This window comes from Cucurbita pepo, chromosome LG12 (genome assembly GCF_002806865.2).
Source record: "Cucurbita pepo subsp. pepo cultivar mu-cu-16 chromosome LG12, ASM280686v2, whole genome shotgun sequence".
Lineage (NCBI taxonomy): Eukaryota > Viridiplantae > Streptophyta > Magnoliopsida > Cucurbitales > Cucurbitaceae > Cucurbita > Cucurbita pepo.
In genome coordinates this window covers 1,248,176-1,272,221 of record NC_036649.1, presented here as the reverse complement: position 1 = coordinate 1,272,221, position 24,046 = coordinate 1,248,176, and the positions used below count along the sequence as shown (strand labels likewise).

The following is a 24,046-nucleotide window of genomic DNA, read 5'->3' as shown; positions in this document are numbered from 1 at the left end:
GTGTATCACGCGCTGTACCGCGCGTGTCTCTCAATTTCCTCGTCAATACCTTAACCAGCACGACCTCAACAAAACGAAATATCACTATATAAATACAGAAATTCCAAAAAGCAATAAATAAATAAATAAATAAATTAAATAAATTAAGTACAGTCAGAATTCTAAAAACAGCTAGCAATCTTATGCTTCCACTGAGATCTCGCCACGTCGGAATGCAATCCACCGTAGCTCAGTTGCTGTCTTACATGGCAAGATCCTCACCGTTAGTTGGCTCCCTGTTCCACCTAGNTGAGTGATTCTGGGTCCAGTGATGAGGTATTGCTGCCCCATCGCAGACGGGTTGGTCCTGAAACCATTCGGGTTTGTAATGGTTTGAATTCTTTTGGGAAGGATGTTATGGATGAGAGTGGAAGTATCAGAAAGAAGGATAGGTTGCAGTATGTTAAGCGGAATGATGATGATTTAATCAACCGGATGGATGTGGATGGTTTACGAAGAAATGTGGAGACCTTAGAGGTTTTTGATTTCAATGAGTACGATGAAACTGACGGCGAGACTCGGCGGAGGAAGAGTTTTAATGACAGTGGAGGACAGTTTCTTGGTTCCATGAAACTGCCTCGAAGTGGCATCGACAGGGAATTTGGAACCGCTTCTAGCAGGCATGCTTTGGTGGACAAGAGAAAGAACTTGTATGCAGAGCAAACCGATTGCTTTGATCGAGATAGGCCTCCCCGAAAGATTAGCTTTGAGTCGGATAATGACGGACCTCATCTCCCAACATCCTTGTTGAGAGATAAGTTTAGGGGTCACTCTGAAGAAGCAATCAGGGTTCAGGGGAAAAATGGAGTTTTAAAGGTCCTGGTAAACAAGAAGAAAAATGTGAGTGGATCATCCGAGATGTATGATCATTGCAAATTAGAAGAAAGTAGAAAGAGTCGAAGGACTGAAGATACTCTGAAGACGAAAGTGACGGTTACACCTTCAGTGTACCCAGAAACTAAGCTGAATGTGAAACAGGATCCCTTTTCTAAGCCAGAGAAAGACCGGACAGATTTTCAAACACCGTCATCAACAAAAAACATAAAGGGTTGCAGTTGGGATTCAGGTGACAGTAGTGTGTCATTGAAGCCGAGAAAAAAGGTTGTTGAAGCTCATAAATCTACCAAGAGGGCAAGTTGTGAAGTTGAAAAACTTCCATGTGAAGAGACTCCCCCAAGTACAGCAAAGGAAGGAAAAATAAAACGAGGCAGTGGAACAGAGAAACAAAAGCTACGTGAAAGGATCAGGGGAATGCTCCTTAGTGCGGGCTGGAAAATCGATTACAGACCCAGAAGGAATAGAGATTATTTAGATGCGGTCTATGTTAATCCCAGTGGCACGGCTTATTGGTCAATTATTAAGGCTTATGATGCCCTTCAAAAGCAATTGAATGAAGAAGGTGCAGAGGCTAAGCCTAGTGCTGATGGTTCATTTACGCCAATATCAGATGATATTCTCAGTCAATTAACTAGGAAAACTCGAAAGAAAATTGAGAACAAATGGAAAAATAAGCAGAGAGATGATAGTGACAGTGAAAATGCCAGAGAAGCAAGTGCACTGAGGTCTGCTGGTACAAAAAATGACATGGACAGCATGGACAGTGATAGCAATGAAGAAAAGTTGAGCACTTTCGTAAAGCAGGGTGGAAAATCTTGTAAAATTAAATTGAACGAGAATGGGTGTCCCAGTGTCAACTCCAAAGGTCAAAGCTCCGGTAAGTATTCACGTGATACCACTGTAAAATCTTCTTCTGGATCCAATTCACGTATTTTACATGGAAGAAGAGGTAGAAAGCTTGGATTGTTAGTTCGTGGCTCTAATAGGGGATTAGATTCAGAGAATGATGGATTTGTTCCATATACTGGTAAGAGGACTCTGCTTTCCTGGCTTATCGATTCTGGAACTGTGCAGTTGAGCCAAAAGGTCCGGTACATGAACCGCAGACAGACCCGAGTGATGCTGGAGGGGTGGATTACTAGAGACGGTATTCATTGCGGTTGCTGTAGCAAAATCCTCACTGTCTCAAAGTTTGAGATACATGCTGGAAGCAAATTACGTCAACCTTTTCAAAACATCTTTTTGGAGTCTGGGGTTTCGCTTTTGCAGTGCCAGAGAGATGCATGGAATAGACAGGAGGAGTCTAAACGTCTCAGTTTCCACACAGTTGAAGTTGATGGTGATGATCCGAATGACGATACATGTGGCATCTGTGGAGATGGTGGAGACTTGATCTGTTGTGATGGATGTCCATCAACTTTTCATCAGAGTTGTTTAGATATTCAGGTAGAGTAGTTTAGTCATTTTTTTTTCTGTGTTAGCTATGTAAAGACTTATCCCCCTCGATTACTTATTCCTTTGGTACAGATTCCTCCGGGAGATTGGCACTGCCCAAATTGTACTTGCAAGTATTGTGGAGTTGCCAATGTTGATATTTCTCAGGGAGAAAATACCATTGTTCCTGAAATATCTACTTGTGTGTTATGCGAGAAAAAGTGTATGGCTTCAATTTGTTCTCTTTTATTTCTTTCCTCTTCCTTGCTCATCATCTGTGATTATATAATTTTTATTTTGGTTGTTGCTGCAGTTCATGAATCCTGCAGTGCGGAAATGGATACTCCTGTTCAGTCCAATGGTTCAGTCACCTCTTTTTGTGGCAAGAATTGCAGAGAGGTAGCAAAATTTTCATTTTATTTTAGCTCTCAATCTTCTTATAGTATGGCTTTAATTTTGCGCACGTTATTTGTTATTGTGGATGTTGTGAACAAAGTGGTTGAAGAACTGTGGAGATTATTCAATTTTTCATTAGAATTCAATCACATCACAAGTGAATACAGGCTTCCACGATCATGCTTTTAGTCTATGCATGCTGGTGACCATGTAGTGTAGTGGTATAAGGTTCCTTAGTTTCCAATTCCGCTAGTGGATGTTTTCTGCTTTTAAGTAAAGAACTCTAGTTTCCCACTTAAGTTTTTCACCTGCAGACTAATTATAGTATTTTACAGCTTTTTGAGAATTTGCAGAAGTATCTGGGGGTGAAACATGAATTAGATGCAGGATTCTCATGGTCTCTTGTCCGTAGAACAAATGAAGATCTGGATGTATCTGTTCGTGGGCTTTCTCAAAGGATTGAATGCAACTCTAAACTGGCTGTTGCATTAACAGTTATGGATGAATGCTTTTTGCCAATTGTTGACAGGAGGAGTGGGATAAATCTAATTCATAATGTTCTTTACAACTGCGGGTAAGAATTTTTTTTCTTAACTTTCAATACTGATATAGTTTGTTCTCATAATCATAATTTTGATACTTTAGGAGTGCTCTTTCAAATAATAACGTGATCATGGAAATAAGCTTGATTAATCCATTGTTTCAACTAACAAGATCTTCTAGCTCATTGTGTTGACTGTCGTACTTTGAAATTTCTGACATGTATCATGTTTAACTTTCCAGATCAAACTTTTATAGGCTTAATTATAGTGGCTTCTACACTGCCATTTTGGAAAGGGGTGATGAAATCATCTCTGCAGCGACAATCAGGTATCGTGCATTAGACTTATCGTGTTGCATCTACATATTAACTTGGTATTGGAGAAGGAAAAAAATTCAAATCGACCATCCTCTGGATTGAAATATTTGCTATGTTTCTAATTCTATACGTGATTGATCGAATGATATAGGAGAGTTCATGTTGTGGCTTTTATATGGTTTGTCTTTAGGCAATTAAACTGATCTTGACAGTTGATAGATTGTAGATTGTAGATTGTAGATTGGTTCTAGTTGTATGATTGTGTAACTTTGCAAGTAAAGGACTTCATTAGTAGGAGTCCAGTAATGAAACTAGGTTAGTTATATTAACTTGTGTTTTTGACGATTGGTTCCGAATATATTAATGGTGCTGATCAAGCCCTTGGCTCAAAAAAGAACACTCAAGAAAGAATTGGACCTTTGACAAGAAATGTAAAAGTTAGTACATTTTTTCTCCTTAGGTCGTTCTGTTGGGATACAAGAATCCCAAAAGGAAGGTGGTTTCTTGTATCCTTCAAAGTGATGGATGCTAGACGAGCAATATGGAGCATAAATAAGAAATCTATATCAAGGGATCCTTAGATTGCTTTTATGATCTTTTGCTGTGAACTGAACTTTTCATGGTGTTTATATTAGAACTTAAAATGTGCTACAATTAAAATTCTTCTTTTGGATTTATTTTCTCCATAGGAAGAAAATGGGTCTTCAATGTCAGTAGGATTTATATGTTGGCTTCTAAATTTGTGGTCAAGTTCCATTAGAAAAAATTATTGTAGAGAATTGATGTGAGGTCCCACGTTGATTGGAGAGCAGAACGAAGCATTCCTTAAAATGAGTGTGGAAACCTCTCCCTAGTAGACGCGTTTTAAAACTTTGAGGGAAAACCTGGAAAGAAAAGCCCGAAGAGGACAATATCTGCTAGCGGTGGGCTTGGGCGGTTACAAATGGTGTAAGAGTCAGACATCGGGTGGTGTGCCAGCGAGGACGCTGAGCCCTAAGGGGGGTGGAATGTGAGATTCCACATTAGTTGGAGAAGAGAACGAAACATTCCTTATATGGGTGTGGAAACCTCTCTCTAGTAGACGCGTTTTAAAACCTTGAGGGGAAGCCTGGAAAGGAAAGCCCGAAGAGGACAATATCTGCTAGTGGTGGACATGGGTGGTTAGAAGTGGTATCAAAGCCCGACACCAGGCAGTGTGTCAGCGAGGACGCTGACCCCCAATGGGAGTGGATTGTGAGATCCCACATTAGTTGGAGAGGAGAACGAAACACTTCTTATAATGGTGGTGGAAACCTTTCTCTAGCAGACACGTTTTAAAACCTTGATGGGAAGCCTGGAAAGAAAAGCCCGAAGAGGATAATATCTGCTAGCGGTAGGTTTGGACGGTTACAATTCATGTTCATTTTCTTTTTATTTTTTGGTGGCCTGTTCGTAAATAGTTGTTTTTTTTATATTGGTGTAGTCGTGTGTCCATTTAGTGAGTTTTAGGTCGGTATTTGTTCTGTTGGTAAAGGTTGCAGACTTCTCTTGAAGGAAGTTAACTTTTAGGCATACTTGATGATTTATCCTGTAGGATTTGATATCTTCTAATCATATAGTTTGTGGAGGAAGATACCGCTATAAAATGGTTATCTGATGTCTTTTTTGGTTGAATGGTTCAGTTTTGATGCTTGCTTGGGCAGTAAGGTTTTGCTGATATGTTCTATCTTTTGTATGGTTAGGTTTCATTGCACCAAGTTAGCTGAGATGCCATTCATCGGAACCCGCCATATATATAGACGTCAAGGAATGTGCCGTCGGCTTTTTTGCGCGATCGAATCTGTAAGTTACACAAAAGATGTTAATCTCTTCCTATTTGTTGATAGACTTCAATGGCTGCAGCATTTATCGGGTTTTCTTCTATTTAGGCTCTCCGCACGCTTAAGGTTGAGAAACTGATTATACCAGCAATCGCTGAGCTCATGCATACATGGAATGTGATTTTTGGCTTTAGTTCTTTGGAGCCATCACTCAAACAAGAAATGAGATTGATGAACATGTTGGTGTTCCCTGGAACAGATATGTTACAGAAGTTGTTAATCCAAGAGTCAATTGTTGAGGAGAATCCTTCTACTGGCTCAGGTTTTTGCTTAGAAGGTGCAAAGCGAACGGATTGTAGAAGTACAGAGTTTAGTAGTCCTAAGATCGATACAGAGACCTCGTCTGGCCACGAACCTCGAAGTTGTGATGACACTGAACAGCATCACTTTAAGGCGAAAACAAATGAAGTTGCTGTCACTAATCCGAATCCTGAATCCGTGTCTGTTTCTCTAAATGATACTTCTACTGCTAATAGTCCTCTGGATGCATTTTGTGAAGCTAAAATGCCGTGTTCTCCTATGCAAACCGTAACTTTGGATTCTGATTCCGATGATAAGCCTGGAATTCGGCATGGTTTAGAGGATCGTTCGCAGTCGACTTCCCAATGTATGGCAGCTGATACGTCTTTGAACAATTTTCTTGAACCTAAGGTCAAGGTTTCAAATGAAGGAATAATTTGTTCCAACGCTCATGCTGGGCACAAGTTGGCTGACTCCGTTTACGTGAGGAAATCTTTTTCTCCTACTACAGGCAATGGCACGTTTGAGCTCGAAAACGTGCCATCCATAATGGATTCTCCTGAAGATGATGCACATGCTAATTCTCTTAAACCTACTCGACCCTTCGAAACTACATCGGATTGCAAAAATGCAATAGCTTATGTGAAAGAAGCTATTTCTGATGGAATTTGTGGCAGTGAAAATTCTCCACAGTCGTGTGGGGCAAAAGCCAGAGGTGGTCTTCAGGAAGAGAGAGCTGAATCTGGTTCAGTTTGATAAATTGCCTCCACGTTGATGTTTCATCTCCTAATTATATGGGTATTTCTCATGCAATCACTTTGCTGGTTGTGCTGGGCTCACAGAGGAGCCCTTGATGGAAGTAGCATGGTTCTATTCACTGCCTATCTCTTCTGGAATTGCTGCTGAAACATGAGCTCGTTCATCGTTCTGGCTGGCTTGTCGGAAGCTCAGACTTCACGGTATGGACGACATATTTTCTAGAAATGGAGCATTTCCATTCTTGATCAAAGTCATCATATGGTTCCAGCACCGGTGTGCCTCGAACGTATCTGTTACCTGCTGCTCAGCCGAATTGTATGACGTTTTCGAGTTCTCGAGGTTTTGTTGGTGGAATATATTGATATTGATTCGTTCGTTTAACTCGTAAGATCGTTATGAATGACCAACCTCGTACTGTATAGAAGGGTGTTTTCTGAAATCTCCAAGCTTGTCACACCTCATTTTGTTTTGAATTTTTGCTGCTGTCTGTAATGGGCATCGTCTAATTTGAGCATTTTCTGGGAAGCTTCTGCCTATCATGAGAGCTTAGGGTAAAAAGATATAGTTTTTAGGAAGAGTTAGAAATGGGGAAGCCATTGTTTGCTGCTAACTGTTGTCATTGGAATCACTTCTTTTATGAAGAAGATGAAATTGTAATTATATAGTTTAAGCTTTTGTTCCTCATTTTAGATCATTAACTTTTTCCATTTCTTTTCTAAGTGATTGATTTAGTTCCTTAAACAAATTTCCGCCCCTACTCGAAGAAAGCTCGTGCTAATTCAAATCGTCCCTGAGCTCCATGTGACACTGGAGAATTTTCTTAGCATGAGCTTTTCAAATCGCCCCATGAGCAGTGAAAATTCTCCACACATTCGCACTTTTCGTAGCCTAACTCGAGGTCATGTGACAGTTCCTTGATCAATTTTGTAAGATCGGCTAATTCAAATTGCCCCTGAGCTCAATGCTCATAATGACAGAACCCGAGTATCAAACTACTTTTATTCTCTTGATACCCAAAAAAAAGAAAAAAAAAATCTTTTTAAATCTCAAAATTTTTAATAATTTTTTTGTATTTTTTTGCATTTTCAATTTTGCCCTAAAAATCTTTTTCTTATTTTTTATGTAATTAATTTTTCCATAATCCTAATAGTTTGAAGATTGACTTTCGAGAGATTTAATTTTTTTTTTTGTTTTTTTTATATAATTTAGNAAAAAAAAAAAAAAAAAAAAAATCCAAGCCCAAAGGTCGACCTACTTAGTTCAGGTATTTTGTTTACAGCTAATCTAAACCCACTGTAATGGAGCTTTCTTCATCTCCCCGCCTCCTAAGCTCTCCCACTTCGCTGATGCTACTGAAACCCAAGGTTGGGTTTAGGGTTCCTCAGATTTCTTCCTCTCCCTTCCATTTTCACCCTTCTGTTTCATCTCTTAAACTCATCGGTAGAATGGAATTTAATAGGACAGTATGTTGTGCTTCTTCATCTGAAGGAAACGGCTCTCCGGTGGCCCCTTCTTCAGGTTGAGTCTGAACCCTATTTTTGATGAATAGCCATTGATTTTCTTCATAAGCTTTCTGATGTTCGTGAATCTGTTTCTATTTGAAATTTCAGGGCCTCGCGTGGGCGAAGTGAAAAGGGTCACCAAGGAAACAAATGTATCTGTCAAGATAAACCTGGATGGTTCTGGGATTGCGGATAGTAATACCGGGATTCCATTTCTTGATCATATGTTAGATGTAAGTGGTTCCAGAATTGTCTTTTGCTTTGAAGAAACTATGAAGTGAATGCTCTGCGTTCAATGTACGCTCAATGGTTGTATTGTTTGGTTGAAAATAACCCGTCGTTGCTGACTGGAATTGATTGTTTTTAGCTTCTCCTATCTGAAATTTAGATGGTATGATAGGAATTTGTTTGTCCAAACTTGGTTGAGGAATATTTTATTTGTTCTAAAAGAAATTATTTGTTCTTGTTAGCAACTTTCTTCACATGGGGTTTTCGATGTGCACGTAAGGGCCACGGGAGACATCCACATTGATGATCACCACACTAATGAAGATGTTGCCCTTGCAATTGGATCGGTATTGTACAACTTATTATAGAAGTTTAAGTTGTAATTTTTCAGACTGTTGTATTGTATGACTGGAGATATTTTCTGTGTTCATCCATGTCTATTAGAGTTTTAAGAAGTTTTCTATGGCTTATGAACTGGTCCAGTTTCAAAATTTCAGGAAAAACTCGATTTCTTAGCTCCATTGTCTATTTACTATTGCAAATTAATTCGTTAGATCTTCTTGCTCTGTAGGCTTTGCTGAATGCACTTGGTGATCGGAAAGGAATTTATCGGTTTGGAGACTTCTCAGCTCCTCTTGATGAAGCACTTGTCCATGTCTCACTAGTATGATCCGTGTGATATTCATTTTTATGCTTCCATATTTTTGCTGTTAAATAAAGACGGTTAGATCTTTTGTAACAGCCCAAGCCCACCGCTAGCATATATTGTCCTATTTAGGCGTTTCTTTTCGGGCTTCCCCTCTAGGATTTTAAAACGCGTCCACTAGGGAGAGATTTCCATGCCCTTATAAGGAATGTTTCATTCCCCTCTCCAACCAATGTGGGATCTCACAATCCACCCCCCTTGGGGGCCCAATGTCCTTGCTGGCACACCGCTCAGTGTCTGGCTCTGATACCATTTGTAACAGCCCAAGCCCACCGCTAGCAAATATTGTCCTCTTTGGGCTTTTCATTCCGGACTTCCCTTCAAGGTTTGTAAAACGTGTCCACTAGAGAGAGAGGTTTCCACACCTTTATAAGAAAGATCTCGTTCTCCTCTCCAACCGACGTGAGATCTCACATCTTTTATCAATGGAAATTATAATTGTCTCCAGCTGGGAACTAATCTTCAATTCCATTAAATGTCTCACTTGTCAAGTCCCATAGTTTAGGGAGGCTTACAATTTGAGCTGTCTGTAAATCATTTAGAGCAGGAGAACTTGTTCTAACTTCCCAAACTTAGGGGTTAGGAGGGTTGAGATCTCTTAAGATCTCCCAAAGATTAAAATTTTCAATTTGTACTTATTCTGATCTTTCAAGTGTTCATTATGCGTTTGATTTCTTTTCATTCATTCTGCATTCTAGTGACTTAGGTTGAAGTTATATACAGGATTTATCTGGCCGGCCACATTTGAGTTATGATCTACAGATACCTACTGAGAGAGTTGGAACATATGACACCCAGGTGTTCTAAACATCTCTTTTTTTCATTTATGATTTCATGCCATCATCTTAGTAAAACCCATTCCAGAATAGTTCTTTACTTCTGTTTTTCTGATGTAATAGTTGGTGGAGCATTTCTTCCAGTCTCTGGTGAATACTTCTGGTATGACTCTTCACATTCGACAGGTAAAAATTTTGGAGCAGTTTTTGTTGTATTTACAATGATGTTTTTGAAATTTTTTTTGTAACGGCCCAAGCCCACCACTAGCAGATATTGTCTTCTTTGGGCTCTTCCTTTCGGGTTTTCCCTCAATGTTTTTAAAACGTGTCTGCTAGGGAGAGGTTTCCACACCCTTATAAAGAATGTTTCGTTCTCCTCCCCAATTGATGTGAGATCTCACGGTTTTAGTGTGAGCCAAGTCTTTTATCTTCTTAGTCAGGCTAATGATTTTCTGCTTATTACAGTAGCTACATTGGTCGTTGAGTTATTGTACATAACTTCTGTTCTAATTTCACTTTATTCCAAAACCAATCTGTTGATGAACAGCTTGCTGGAAAGAATTCTCATCATATTATTGAAGCTACGTTCAAAGCATTTGCGAGGGCTCTTAGACAAGCAACCGAGTATGACCCACGCCGTCTTGGCACCGTGCCCAGGTATGCTATCTTACTTGTCTTTTCTTTCTTGTATTTGGAGAATCAACTGGGTTAATTCTGACATGCCATGGCAATGGTCGTATTGTTTGGTCTACAGTTCAAAAGGTGTTCTATCACGTACCTGATTGTTGTCATCGACATGGCAAGATAAACTTGTGCCTTAATACGGAAAGGTATCGTCTTTCTTACCTTACTATGTTGTGAGTCTGACCATGGTGATCATTTAAAGGGACATTCTTTACTTTACTTAGTGATGATTGATTGGAGCAATGCTTCGAACGCTTGCGTCGGTCATGTTTGGTGATGGATGTTTGAGCAGGAAGATGATGGCAGAAAGATTCTTGTAGGATTGATGATCGAACATTATTGTATATGAAAATAACTTGTTCTTCAGCTTGAATCATTTTTCTGTCATATATCACTGTTGTAATAATGTTTATGCATCTGATAATTGATGCCTTCTATTGAATTATCGTTGAATAACAAGGCTCAAATTACCGGGGCCGAAAATTTGATATGTTCTATTCACTCCGATCTGATATTTTGAATTATTTCTCAACGGGTAGAGGAAATAAGAACAGAAAGTTCAAAATTGTAGGCTGAAAATTGTGTTTATGCTCAAAGTAAACAATATTATATTATTGTGGAGGGTCGTGATTCCTAACATAGTATCATAGCTATGCCCCATGTGTAGAACAAAGAAGTTGTGAGCCTCAAAAGTGACTCAAGTGCCGAACAAAGGGTGTACCTTGTTCAAGGCTCTAGAGAAAGGAGTCGAGCCTCGATTAAGGGGAGACTGTTCGACTCTATGGTGTACTTTATTTGAGGGGGAGGATTGTTGAAAATTGTTGGGAGAGGAGTCCCACATCGGTTTAATAAATTAAGGGTTGATCATGGATTTATAAGTAAGGAAAACATTTCTATCCATATGAGGCCTTTTAGAGAAATCGAAAGCAAATCCATGGGAACTATTTAAAGTGGAAAATATCATACTATTGTAGAGATCGGTCGTGATTCCTAACATGCTACATACCTCAAAAAAATATTAATCTAGAGCTCAAATGCTCATCAATTACAAGAATTCTTCAGCCTTATCCAAATCATTCAGTATATCAGATTTAACATCTTCCGGCAATGGTGCAGATGGCCCAGCCTTCGCATAAAAACCTGCCAATGACCTTATTGCTTTCTCTAGCACAGCGTAAGATTCCTGCATGTGAGTAAGTGAAAATGTTATTATAGATTCAGTACGATCATCATGAACTACAATGTCTATTTTTCACTTGATAAGATACCTCTTGAACAACTGCTTGTTGCCCCAACCAATTGCCTAAATAGTCTCTAATGGATTCTTTTGCAGCATCTGCAGTTCGTCTAAATTTAGCACCATCCTTGGAGTCTTCCTGTAATGACTCACGCAGCGTCTTCACCACCTCCCTTGCTGACTTCAGGTAAGCCTTGGGCAATACCTTCCCAGATTTGGTTCTCTCATTTGGATCGAATATTGATTTGATCGTCCCGATGACTCCATTTTCCTCTTCCTCATTGTCATTTGGCATTTCTTCGGCCCGAGCCAACAATGGTGTCAATGCATTGTTGAATGTGAGAAAGGCAACCAATGACATGCCATTACACAATAAATTACGCCTACAAAGTTCTTGAGATGGTAGCACAACTTGAGACCTGGATCGCAGTTTATCTGTTATGTTGCATAAAAGACAGTCAAGAATAAACTCGTGTTTGGATGCATTCAGGTTCAAACAAGTATGCTTGTTATTTAGTCCCTAAACTTTCCTACAAGTAACGATTTAGTCCTTAAGTTTTAGCATGTAACAATTACAACAACTTAATTTCTATAGTTTATAAACAAATTTGATCCCTAATCAATTTATCAGGATAAAATTATTACCCAATGTTAGTTGCTCCCTAGCATGAGATGTGTTAACTGAGAAAATGAAAGTGCAATTATATTTGACAACGCTGCAGATCCAACACAGGAGCTTAACTTATGGCTACAGGTAATGTTACTTACGCCCATTTTCACTTGAGATTCTATCCAATGTTGAAATAGTTGCAGGGCAGATCTTCGCTTGAATAAATGCAGTCATCTTCGTTCTTGATTATTACTCCAGCCAAGTTGAGCCGCTATACACCTGCTTCATCCCCAGCAATTCCCCTGCAGGAAACAACGCATTATTCTGTTTAATCGTAGGTTAATCATGAATCAAAGCTTCCCATTACGCGAAGTGCTTGCTGTAGATTCTATTCGTCAATTGAATGCCGATTTGCGATGGAAACAAACAACCGTCGTGAATTCAACCAGAAATTAAACAGAAATGAGGCATCCATCGACCTGAAGCCGTGCGTAAATGGAGTGTGTGTTGCATAAGCAAACGGAGAAGAAGCTGGCGTGTTAGTTCATACCTAATCCTTAACTTTGTGCCGGCATTGTACGAAGTTACGAACCAGCGAGGAATCGGTGGAAGAAAAATGTTAGAAATGAATTGAAAGAGGATGAATTGGGGTATGGAAATGAACCTCGAGTTCTTACTTGTGGATATGCAGAGAGCGGCTTCGCGTCAATCTCTTGGTACAGAGCGAATTGGGATTTGGGAAAGCAACCAGCTTTATCGGTAACAGTCCATTCTCTTCTCTAAGAGATCCCACTCCCTCGGGACCCATTATCCTTACTGACACATCACCTAGTATCTTGCTTTAAAAATTATCATTTGTAACTGTGTAAGTCCATATTATCCTTACTGACACACCACCTAGTATCTTGCTTTAAAAATTATCATTTGTAACTGCGTAAGTCAGGAATACTATCCCCGTTTATAGGTATTGTCTGTTTATAGGAACGATGATGAGTTTATAAGTCAGGAATACTATCCCCATTGGTATAAGGCGTTTTGGGAAGCCAAAACAAAGTCATGAGAACTTATGCTCAAAGTGGTTGTCTGTTGAGGATTATTGGGAGTGAGTGAGTCCCACATTGGCTAATTTAGGGAATGATAGTCAGGAATACTATTCTCGTTGGTATAAGGCCTTTTGGAAAGCCCAAAGCAAAGCTATGAGAAAAGCCCAAAGCAAAGCTATGAGAACTTATGCTCAAAGTGGACAATATCATCCGATGGTGGAGAGTTGTAATTCCTAACATTGTCGCGGCTACATTGTCAGCTTTGGTCCATTACATATTTGGTCTGTTAGTCTAATGATTTTAAAACACATGTGTTTGAGAGCTGTAAGTTTGGGTTGTTACACATTCACCTGCGAGGAGTGTTTTCTTATTCAAATTTATTTCAAGATTAATTTAAGTATATTAATTTAAATTTATGCAAAATTTAATATTATAATAATAATTTATTAAAATAGCTTTGAATTAGTTATAATTGTAGAGATTTAGAAGTTTAATTAGTCTAATTTATTGAAATTGAAAATTGAGATAAAAAGGAAAATAAAATTGGGCTCATTCTTTTTTCTTTCCGGAAATATCGTTATGAATAAAAAAAAAAAAAAAAAAAGATTTACTGCAGGTGGGACCGAGAAGTAGAGAATAAAATCCCAATTCACCGTTCACCGCTCACCGTTCACCGTTCACCGTTCCGAACCCATAACGGCGATTTTCTGATTTATCACTCTTTAACCTTAGGCGGCTCCGCCCGCTTCTACAGCAGCCATGGCCGGAGGTAGCAATACCACCAGGTCGTCTCAGAAGCCTTCTTCTGCTTCCGCCGCTCCTTCTAACCGGAAATCCCGCTGGGAGTCCTCCACCAACAATCCTCCCTCCGATCCCAAATCCGACTCTAAATCTTCCAAACCCTATAATCCTTCCTCGAAATCTACAATCAGTCCCAATTCCACTCATCCCAAGCATTCTGCCGACAAGACTGTTAATCCAACTCCGGCCTCGGCTCCACTTCCTTCTCCTGGCGTTCCACTTCCCTTTCCCGACCCCTCGGCTCTTGGCCCACCACCTCCACCGTCTTATGGATTCCACATGCTTGAACGCCGCACGATTGTTCTTGCGGATGGCAGTGTACGGTCGTACTTTGCTCTGCCTCTCGACTACAAAGATTTTACTCCGCCTGCAAGGTCCATGGATCTTGCTGGTCGGTTTTTACCTATGGGGTCTGGTGGTCCTGGTCACGAATATGGTGGATTTGACCATCGGTTTCCCCCAGGTGGCCCTATGAGCCCAGATGAGTTTAGGGGTGTTCGGGAAGAACAATTTGCGCGTGCTAGGCCTCATGATCACTGGAATTCTCGAGGGCCTAACGAGCGTGGTGGCCCTGCAGAATCGTCATTGAAAAGGAAATTCAACGACGATAATGAGAAGGACAGGAAAGATGAGAAAGATGAATTATCCAGGCGACAGCAGCAATTTTTACATAATGGGAATGCAAATGGGTTCCTTACGGGTTTCGGCGAACGACGGGGTGATTTTTTGGCGGGAACGAGTGATCCGTATGGTCGAACAGAGGATATGAGGTTCTCGAAGTACATGCGAGATGGCGGGAGTTATGTAAATGAAGGTTTGAGGCTAGGTAGCGGTAACAACGTTGCTCCTAAATATTTCGAAGTTGATCAGAATGCATTGAGAAAGGCATTTCTTCATTTTGTGAAAACTATCTACGAAAACGCTAATCAGAAGAAGAATTATTTGGAGGATGGGAAGCTCGGGCGTCTTCAATGTCTTGCTTGTGCAAGGTTTGATGCCGCCGGATTCTTTGTGCTTTCTCTCTTTGTTTTGCACTATTTCTATATATTGCTTATGAATAATGCTTCTTTCAGTGCATCCGGGTTAGTTAATAAATTGCTATGTTTGTTTGCAACTGTCTGTTGTGATTGAGAAGGAAGTGAATGCGTAAAGTATAGGCTTCTTGATTGCTTGCCCTGATAATTATGTTTCTGCTGCTGCTGTTTCTTTCAAGTATGCTGGTAAAAATGAGTATGGACAGTGACTTGCTGTTGAGTGTCGGAGCCTATGGTCTGTTGGACTTTTCCTCCTATGCCTTCTCCCACTAAGTGTGATCAAAATAGGGGTCAAATATTATGCGTTCATTGTACTTTTTGTAATTTTGGATTTGAAATTTTTAGCTGAATTGACGAGAAGAAGAGAAGAGGTAAAATGGAAGGGAAAGGAGAACTATACTCCCTTTTAGAATCTTTTCCCTGCATCAATTCAAATATATTTAACTGTTTGTTTGCACTTGCTATTGTTGTGACCGAGAAGGAAATGAATGCATACGCTGCCCTTTCCTTAAAAGCTGTTTCTATGCTGCTGCTTTTCCTTGTGAGTGTTGTGGAAAAGCATTTGAGGGAAGTATGGATGCCGGTCGTTGATTGTTGAGTTTTTGGGCCAATGGTTTTTTTTGTGCTCTCCTCCTATGCTATTCTTCTTCATATTGCGTAATATAGGGTTGTGGTGTAAGTGGCGTGGTCGGTCATCAAGTTCAATGCCTCTCTTTGGCATTTGCAATGACCCGATTTTCCACACATGTACCGGTATAAGTTGTTACTTAAAAACTAGCAATTTTATCGTTTAAAATCAATTAAAAGATGCAAAAATAGATGAGAGAAATTTAGGTTGCATGTTGGTGGAGAAGATGGTTATGGAGCAACTCTGGAGTTTTTTATGTATGCTTTATTTGAATCACTTCTGTTTGAATTGGTTCTATGGATTTGATTTGTAGTAGAAAAACTCCTAGTTTGTGGGGACTAGAGAGATTGAAATGGTGCTTTTCAATTGGTATTAGGATTGTTGAATTATTGTGGTTAACCCCATGCATCCTAAAGTTCTTTTAAAGGTACCCCAAACATGTTTTCTCTCATATATTATTGCGTTCTTTTAATTGATTTTAAATTATAAAATTGTAAGCTTTTAAGTAGCTTTGATTTTTACATGTATAGAATGTCGGGTCGTTACAAGTGACATCAAAGCGGTGCCTCTTCCAATAGGATATGGTTCGAGGACAAACCAACGTAGAAGTTAGTGGGCATGTGACAATCGAGTGAAAGAGAGTTACATGAATGAACTGAAACCACATTCGACTGAGAGTGATCTTGAGGATAGAATGATTGAGAAAGACTTTAAAAGAATTGAATTTACTACCTATACTAACAAGATACACTTTCTTTCTCGGTTAAACATATTTTGTTTGGAGTAATTCTATGTTAGGTGACCTTTTAGGAAGCATATGAGTGAGGACAAAGCATTAAAAAAGACCCATAATGGTTTTGGGGATAGTAGTTCACCTCTTAGAAGCAACAAACAGGTAATGTGGTTATGTTGCAGGGGAATGTGCTGAATCCAGATTCCAAATTGTGATCCAAATCCTAGGCTTGCGTAACATCAATCTCAAAGGATTTTTTGTATTTTTTTTCGTTAGGCTTAGTCATCTTGGATTACACCTTTTTTGCATAATTAGTTAGTCTTGACTTTGTTTTGGCTTCTTTTGNTTTTTTTTTTTTTTTTTGTATGCTCTTTTGACTTCTTTGATTGACAACTCATCTCTCTCTTTTTAATGTAAAAAAAGATGGTTTGTGCAAAAAACTACCCCAAACCGGCATATTGGGATAGGATAATCAATGTTGAAACTAATTTCTTAATAATTAGATCGAATTGGATCGACCAACCCATTTATCTCTGGGGTTTATACATTAGACAACAGTATATTTCATTAACTGGAGGGACTTAAGCATATTTTTGCTTTCTAACTGATGTGAATGCTGGGAATGCTTTTGCACAGTTTGTGTAATTACCACGAACGTACTCTTGTGGTTTCTGGCTATTCCTAGAAGGGTTTTCAGTGAAAGTTTAGAGTCTTGTTGATAAGATACGGTTTTGGTCTGTCTTTCCTTTTTTGCTCATCTTTTTAATTCCTTTATATGAGTTCTCAATGTGATGCAATAATAATTGGTTATGTGATGCTATTTTTCTTCGAGTAGGGTCGTTTTAGGTTTTTTTCCCCTGTTTTTTTCTATTTTTTATTNTTTTTTTTTTTTTTTTTTTTTTTTTTTTGGGAGAATATGGTTGCATCACTGGACAAGTTCCGTAACCCTGTAACTTCAGGTATTTTTTATTATTTTCATTGCAATATGGATTCACCTTTGATATCGTGCTTTGGTATAGACGTGGTCTTTTTAAACCATGTGATACAGTTTGATGGCTTGTTCAGATGAAATTACTTCCTTGTGTCCAACCTGTGGTTTTAGGGCATGGTGTACCATCAAAAGATGTACTTAGAAATATTTGTTGGCTGTATGGAGTGAACTAGCTGGTTATATATCGTCGGTACTTGTCAAGATCTTGTACCTTTAACTTCCAATGTTTCTTATGTAGTTAATAAGGGTAAAATAGTTTGCATTAGCTACTGCTTTGTTGGTAAATGTTTGTGAGGCTCTAATCCCAGCCTGTAAATGGGATATTTCTTCACTGTAGTTGACTTGATGTCGTAATCATAATCAATGAAAGAGACTTGTTTCGCATATTTTATGAAGATTCGATTCCTGCCTATGTCAATTTGAAGTTTATGTGGAATCAGGTGGCCAAATGGGCTGCTTTGATGTGATTGAGGTGGGAAGTTTCTCATTGAATGAATAATTTATTCACTTCTAGAGTCTGGTTATGTGGCAATCCAAGCCATTTAACTTGCAAGTCTTGACTTTTTGAAATTACCAAGAGAATGTGATAGATCCTACCTTTTTATGCCCACTGTTAAAAAGAAAAAAAAAAAACATCTCTTATGAGGTGTCAATGTTTAGGATAGCAGCAGACATGATGATTGTACGTGCCTGTTCTTTGCTCCGGGAACGAACTAGTTCATAACTTGTTTCCTTGGTGGCATTTCTCCTTATGTTTACGGAGGACTGTTTTTAGTAGTTTTAGCTTACCCATAGTTACCTTAGAAACTTAAAAAGATTTGCTTGATCTTCCTTTTGGCTGTCCTGTAATAGAGAAGGAAACTAGGAAATTGTTCCAAGTGTTAGAATGGTCTTCAGAGGCTATTTGGGAGCATTATCGCATTTGTCTTATCAGTTGGGCTTCCTGTTGGAAGGACTCGTTTCTTTTAAAGAATTGTATTCCTTGGATTAAATGCCTTACAGCTTTGAGATTTCTTGGCAACCAAAGATCTCAAGGTCAATTAGTTGTCTTGTGAGAATAGTTGGGTTACTTAAAAGCTAGCTCAGACGCTCAATTGGTNAAAAAAAAAAAAAAAAAAAAAAAAAAAAAAAAAAAAAAAAAAAAAAAAAAAAAAAAAAAAAAGCAAAGCTCGTTCAGTACAAACTTTGTTAGTTGCATTTGCTATTCAAAAGGTGTACCTGTTCTTTTATTGGTATGCTCCTTATAATGTATTCCTATGGGCTACCAACCATGCGAATATGAACCTTGTTATCAATCATTGGTCCCAATTATTGTGCCTGTCTGTTCGTTAATAAACTGCTTCTCATCTGAAAAGTATGTTTGAATTCCCAATAGCGTGGAAGAAACCCCTTGAAACACAGAGACCATAAATTTTAGGTATTTTGTTATTGAAGTTCCTTTCAAAATGAAATCAAATGAATTTAAAGAATCTTAAGTCATGGAGGAAGCATCTATGATGCTCAGTGACCAAGATCCTTCACCAATGACATCGCAAATGTTGACGTGGATAAATTTGGTGACAGGAGAACCTGAGATGGAAAAAGTTTGCATCTTCTGGTATTTATCTAGATTGAATCTTCCATTTCTGTTTGGGATTATGAAGCTGGAATTACTACAGTTGAAAAGTGATTGTTGGTTTGATGTTAACCCTTTTAAACCAGCAGTTTTGAGACCTAATTTATGTTCGATGAAGATTTTATAGTTTGTAGTGGAAATGATGCATGTTTTCTGTGCTAGATGATGCTGTTTGCATTTTTGGATTCTTCGTTTCCACCCACAACTTACCATTATGAGTGGCGTTTACCACTTATTTCGATTTTGGTTCAAATTTATAGGCTTATATAATAGTTTGAACCTAAAAAAAATCATTCTTTGGGCCCCTAAAGAATGTTGCCCCCTCCTTCATATGCTTACTTACAGGTCCTCTAGAGATTTTCCAGATATGCATGGCCTTATTCTGCACACATACAACTCTGATAGTGCTGACTCGCAAGTGGATCATTTGGGTTTACACAAAGCTCTTTGTGTATTAATGGGGTGGAACTACTCAAAGCCTCCTGATAATTCAAGAGGGTACCGTTTTCTATCTGCTGGCGAAGCAACAGCCAACCAGGAGGATTTGATTATGTGGCCTCCTCTAGTTATCATCCACAATACGATTACTGGAAAGAGTAAAGATGGGCGCATGGAGGGTTTGGGAAACAAGGCAATGGATAGTAAAATTAGAGGTATCATGCACTTTTTTACATTTCTTTATCCTTCATTGATGCTTGAGTAGATTTTCCTCCTTCTAGGTAGAATAAGGTCTCTAAACATCCCTCGAATTTCTCAAGTCTGTCACAGATGACTATCTGTGTTAGGCTATAGATTTAGAATGCGAAGTAATTTAATGATCTTTTAGTTGCTGATGAGAACCATAGTTATATTTATCGTATTTTCGTAGTTTTTTTCTTAGTTGATGAACCTAAAGTTACAATTTCTTAATCTTCCATGAATGAGTTGATGGCACACGTGGAACCTTATACTCATTCTGGTATTATCTTGTTTTAATGTTAGTAAATCTGTTTCAAAGCCAATTGGAAGGGATTTTTTTTAACACTTGTGCTGAAGGAGGACACCTTATCCTCCCTCTTTCGTAGTATTCTTTCTGGACGAAATCTCACTTATTGATAGAATGTGAATGAAGCTGTTCTCTTTTCTCCAGTTGGTTGATTCTGTTCAAGTATTTATAGGGAGGAGGGGCTGCACTGTACAAGTTCTTTTTTTCCCCCTAAAAAAATCTTTTAATAATTTATGTANCCCCCCCCCCTCTCTCTCTCAAGTCTATCAGTCATAGATGATACATCTCTTAGGCAAGCAGTTTAGAAAGTGGAGTACCTTAATTATTATTAATACCATTGCTGAAGAACTATGATTATAGTTATTGGCTTCGTACTAAACCTCTTACATGAAGTACCAAATTATTTATTAGTATGGTTGCTGATCTGAATTAGGTGATATTTACCTGCTTCATAGCGTAATAATAATTAATGTGCTTAAAGTTTTTATCTGCATCCCCCATGGATAAGTTGATGGCACGTTGGAATCTTTTACGGTTTCTATCATTGTCCTGTTTGTGTTGATGAAGCTGTTTCACAGCTCATTTGAAGGGCTTTTTGTAATCCCTTTNTTTTTTTTTTTTTTTTTTTTTTTTTTTTTTTTTTTTTTTTTTTTTTTTTTTTTGTTATCCTACAATCTTGACTGGCTAACATTTGTGAGATACTAATAGCTATGCAGTCTTGAGAGAGTTTTATCTGAGAAATATGCACTTTACCACAGGCGTGTACTTTGTGTGTTGGTTGTGATTTTCAGTATCTCTCTGCTTTTCAAATGTTTTGTCTAACATAATTTTTATTCCTTGTTTTAAATTAAACCTATTTTCTTCAATTAGTTTGTTTGGTTTTATATTATATCATATTATATATAGGCATAAGTTTTATTTACTTAGCGGCAGGTTACAGTAGATCTTTTGATGATCAATTCCGTTGATGCATCTGCTTTTACTCTTATGCAACCTCTTAATTTCATCTTCTATACATTTTAGTTATTTTAACATAGACTGTAACTTCAATCTCTTAGTTCAGCAGTATATTTTTGGATTCTATTCTTCATTCGTCTCTAGTGTGGGGGACAATATAGGTAATTATAGGCTCTGCAATTAAGTTACCTTGCAATTCGTAACGCAAGAGTTAGATCCAGATAAATGGGGGAGGCATTTCATATTAAAAGCTTCACTTAACATTAGGGCGACTTTGTTTGTGGTCCTTCCTTGGTTTTATAACAGTGTGGGGTCTACTGTTTATTATTAGTCTTATTAATGCTAGTTTCTAGTATGGTGTTTTGCTAATTGGTTGACATGATAATAATTTGGCTCTGATTCTCTTATAATTTATCATGATATTTGATTTGGTTTTCCCATATTCTCAAGCTTCCTATACTTGGGTGCTTGGATTTTTATGCCCTAGTTGTTTTTGTTTTCAACGATCATGCCGTATACCATGTGGGAACTGTAGATTCTGAAGCTTTTTAAGCTTTAGTTAACAGAGAGTTGTAAAAATGCCTATTTAGTTTTTACACAGCTACCTCTGTTCTTAGTTTAAGGCGTTTACCTTTTATAATCTAATGCTAGTTTGCTATCAATATGTTGGCGTTTAGCTGTCTTNTTTTTTTTTTTTTTTTTTTTTTTTTTTTTTTTTTTTTTGTTTCAGACCTTGGTTTTGGGGGTGGGAAGTCCAAGTCTTTATATGGAAGGGATGGTCATTTGGGCACAACTTTGATCAAGTTTTCAGGTGACCCGGCTGGCCTCAATGAAGCCAAGAGACTGGCTGAATTCTTTGAGAAGGACAATCATGGACGTACAGGTTGGGCTCGTGTACGACCTGCAGCATTTAGCAGGGATGATGATAAAAATCCAAACCTTGTTAAGGTGGATGAAAAGTCTGGAGAGAGGAATAGGATTTTTTATGGCTATCTTGCAACTGCAGCTGATATGGAAAAAGTTGATTTTGATACAAGGAAAAAGGTTACCATAGAGAGCTGTAGGGATTTCAAACTGTCCAGGTAGAATATCTTGATAAATATATAGTTCGACATGCCTTCAGTTTGTAACCTGGGTTAAACTGCAACACTCAAATCCACCTCATTTTTTAGCTCGTCGATGGTTTGTGGATGAAATCTTCACCAAACAGCTTGTTTGACTGTTGGCCTCTGTTATGGGGGAGGTGGGTGGTTGTTTTGGTCTACCAGTAACATTACTCGAGGAATTTCCCCGGATTTGCTGCGTAATTTTAATTTTACTGTAGCACGAATGTGTATGGTAGGATGCGGAACATGGATCTGGTTGTTTGTCAACCGTTTTAAATCCTAATGATTAAAAAGGCTTGAATTATTTGTTTGTTGTCACATAAACAAACCTGCACAATCACTCCATCGTAACTCTAGAACCTGCTATTTCTTGGCAGTGATACCAACATCCGTTGGAACCGGAAATAATCATAATTGACTATAATTGAGTCGCTGTATAAGCATCTTGAAAGGAAGCTAATTTTGAGTAAGCAAAGCCTTCCGATGCTCGGTTCTTTTCAGGACAAGCATACAATTTTAAAGTACATGCAGAATCAACAACACTGGGCTGTCTGCAGTTACATGTCTGCGTGCACTGCTTGTGTTTCATAAGGGCTGCGTTGCTTAGTTTTAAAACAACAAGCACACTCAGAGTTGGAGCGACCGTGGGTGGGTGCTTTGACATTCCAATTGATGAATATAGTTATTATGGATGGATTAGATCCTTGTATGTGTATATTTTTGAATTGAAATGCAAATCTGCGCATCTGGGCGATCAATCATATGTGGATCCAAGGTTTGAGAAGCGTGTAAAATGCCGAATCTGATAGTTTTCTTTTTTTTTTATGTATATAACAGTGATTTATCTCTGTGCATAGAAATCTAACCGATTACTTTTTGAAGGCAATGTAGGTCATGCTGAGGGAGGAATACCAGAGAACCCCAACTTTTGTGAGGTAGTTTTTGTTTGCTTTTCAGTGTCTCTAGCTGTTGTTTGATATGATTTGATGAATTTCGCTTTCGAAAGTAGAAATAGGAAGGAAGGAAAAGGATATTATCTCTGGGGTAGTGATGTTGAATTCTGGAACTTAAGCCTTGGGTGTCGGTGGAAGATACAGTTTGACAAACCCGGCTTGGAATCTTATCCTCAATACTGTTGTCTCCATGTATGACATTTTTAGTTTTTCATTCTTTTTCTGTGTTGGAAGTAATCTTTTAAATATTCCACCCCCATAGAATTCTCCAATTCTGACAGGTAATTATTGGAGATGGTGTGGTTTTGGGCTCAAAAAGTGGGGAAGAATGTGGGTTTATTTAGAAGGGGGAGTGAGTGAGTGAGTGAATGAGAATGGGAATGGAGTGCACTTTACATGTGTGATGCGCATGCTTGGCGATGCCTGGTGTAGGGAGAAGAAGTGCAGGAAGTGGCACTGTGTATAATAGCGTGCCTTGTTTGGCATCTGTCTACACTTTAACTGACTGAACCCATGTGGTGGTCAGACTCTCTGTGGCCATATGGCCCATTCCCCACCTATTCCTATTCCTTTCCCCCCTCTCTCTTCTTTTTCACTTTGATTTTCGGGAAAGCACTCTCTTCCCACACCCTGTTTCCTTCCTTTTTCTACACTGCACTTGTCTGGATTATTATAGACACTATACACTTCTTTATACACTTCTTCTCGATTCACGATAGTATAATATTATCCACTTTGAACATTTGATCCACTTTGAACATAGGATCTGATCCACTTTGAACATAAGATCTCATGACTTTGCTTTTAGTTTTTCCCAAAGATCTCGTATGAATGGATATGTGTTACTTATTATAAATTTGTGATTATTCTTTTAATTAGCCAAGGTGAGACTTCCTCCTAACAATCCTCAACAATCTACCTTCTCTATTCATTGCAGGTTGGTTATTCGCCAGTGCTGATTTAGCTTACGATGTTTTTGGTAATCTTGGTCGTACCTTACCTTTTGATGCTTTTTCTCCCAAACAAAGAGGGAG

The 24,046-nt window shown here is 38.5% G+C and overlaps 4 protein-coding genes across 6 annotated transcripts; 3 read left to right on the top strand and 1 right to left on the bottom strand.

Moving 5' to 3' along the window:
• Positions 1 to 295: 295 nt before the first annotated feature.
• On the top strand, positions 296 to 7,107 carry LOC111807565 (increased DNA methylation 1). The gene is made up of 7 exons (XM_023693336.1): positions 296 to 2,322; positions 2,404 to 2,533; positions 2,624 to 2,709; positions 3,042 to 3,280; positions 3,490 to 3,576; positions 5,287 to 5,386; positions 5,473 to 7,107. The coding sequence occupies exons 1-7, from the start codon at positions 397 to 399 to the stop codon at positions 6,418 to 6,420; spliced, it is 3,516 nt and encodes a 1,171-aa protein (XP_023549104.1). The 5' UTR covers positions 296 to 396; the 3' UTR covers positions 6,421 to 7,107.
• Positions 7,108 to 7,683: 576 nt separating this feature from the next.
• On the top strand, positions 7,684 to 10,824 carry LOC111807567 (imidazoleglycerol-phosphate dehydratase-like). The gene is made up of 9 exons (XM_023693339.1): positions 7,684 to 7,941; positions 8,034 to 8,158; positions 8,396 to 8,500; positions 8,725 to 8,817; positions 9,583 to 9,657; positions 9,759 to 9,821; positions 10,183 to 10,292; positions 10,390 to 10,465; positions 10,544 to 10,824. The coding sequence occupies exons 1-8, from the start codon at positions 7,722 to 7,724 to the stop codon at positions 10,415 to 10,417; spliced, it is 819 nt and encodes a 272-aa protein (XP_023549107.1). The 5' UTR covers positions 7,684 to 7,721; the 3' UTR covers positions 10,418 to 10,465; positions 10,544 to 10,824.
• Positions 10,825 to 11,237: 413 nt separating this feature from the next.
• On the bottom strand, positions 11,238 to 12,941 carry LOC111807568 (photosystem II D1 precursor processing protein PSB27-H2, chloroplastic). 3 transcript variants are annotated; one of them, XM_023693341.1, is made up of 5 exons: positions 12,844 to 12,930; positions 12,717 to 12,727; positions 12,325 to 12,468; positions 11,588 to 11,991; positions 11,238 to 11,502 (listed from the first exon to the last, which is right to left on the bottom strand). In XM_023693341.1, the coding sequence occupies exons 3-5, from the start codon at positions 12,398 to 12,400 to the stop codon at positions 11,365 to 11,367; spliced, it is 618 nt and encodes a 205-aa protein (XP_023549109.1). In that variant the 5' UTR covers positions 12,401 to 12,468; positions 12,717 to 12,727; positions 12,844 to 12,930; the 3' UTR covers positions 11,238 to 11,364. The 3 variants fall into 3 exon arrangements, with proteins under 3 accessions (XP_023549109.1, XP_023549108.1, XP_023549110.1); XM_023693340.1 differs by lacking the exon at positions 12,717 to 12,727 and having other exon boundaries at positions 12,844 to 12,941; XM_023693342.1 differs by lacking the exon at positions 12,717 to 12,727 and having other exon boundaries at positions 12,831 to 12,918.
• An 852-nt stretch (positions 12,942 to 13,793) lies between these two features.
• LOC111807566 lies at positions 13,794 to 22,363 on the top strand. Its single transcript, XM_023693338.1, has 3 exons — positions 13,794 to 14,999; positions 19,357 to 19,664; positions 21,684 to 22,363. The coding sequence occupies exons 1-3, from the start codon at positions 13,969 to 13,971 to the stop codon at positions 22,037 to 22,039; spliced, it is 1,695 nt and encodes a 564-aa protein (XP_023549106.1). The 5' UTR covers positions 13,794 to 13,968; the 3' UTR covers positions 22,040 to 22,363.
• The last annotated feature ends 1,683 nt before the right edge of the window (positions 22,364 to 24,046 follow it).

Excerpts from the sequence above, each read along its gene's own strand:
- LOC111807566 (XM_023693338.1), top strand. The coding sequence starts at position 13,969 with ATGGCCGGAGGTAGCAATACCACCAGGTCGTCTCAGAAGCCTTCTTCT. Across the intron at positions 15,000-19,356 it reads CAATGTCTTGCTTGTGCAAG|GTCCTCTAGAGATTTTCCAG; the intron begins GTTTGATGCCGC and ends GCTTACTTACAG. Across the intron at positions 19,665-21,683 it reads AATGGATAGTAAAATTAGAG|ACCTTGGTTTTGGGGGTGGG; the intron begins GTATCATGCACT and ends TTTTTGTTTCAG.
- LOC111807565 (XM_023693336.1), top strand. The coding sequence starts at position 397 with ATGGATGAGAGTGGAAGTATCAGAAAGAAGGATAGGTTGCAGTATGTT. Across the intron at positions 2,323-2,403 it reads AGAGTTGTTTAGATATTCAG|ATTCCTCCGGGAGATTGGCA; the intron begins GTAGAGTAGTTT and ends CCTTTGGTACAG. Across the intron at positions 2,534-2,623 it reads TGTGTTATGCGAGAAAAAGT|TTCATGAATCCTGCAGTGCG; the intron begins GTATGGCTTCAA and ends TTGTTGCTGCAG.
- LOC111807567 (XM_023693339.1), top strand. The coding sequence starts at position 7,722 with ATGGAGCTTTCTTCATCTCCCCGCCTCCTAAGCTCTCCCACTTCGCTG. Across the intron at positions 7,942-8,033 it reads TCCGGTGGCCCCTTCTTCAG|GGCCTCGCGTGGGCGAAGTG; the intron begins GTTGAGTCTGAA and ends TTGAAATTTCAG. Across the intron at positions 8,159-8,395 it reads TTCTTGATCATATGTTAGAT|CAACTTTCTTCACATGGGGT; the intron begins GTAAGTGGTTCC and ends TGTTCTTGTTAG.
- LOC111807568 (XM_023693340.1), bottom strand. The coding sequence starts at position 12,400 with ATGACTGCATTTATTCAAGCGAAGATCTGCCCTGCAACTATTTCAACA. Across the intron at positions 11,992-12,324 it reads AATCTCAAGTGAAAATGGGC|ATAAACTGCGATCCAGGTCT; the intron begins GTAAGTAACATT and ends GCAACATAACAG. Across the intron at positions 11,503-11,587 it reads AACAAGCAGTTGTTCAAGAG|GAATCTTACGCTGTGCTAGA; the intron begins GTATCTTATCAA and ends ACTCACATGCAG.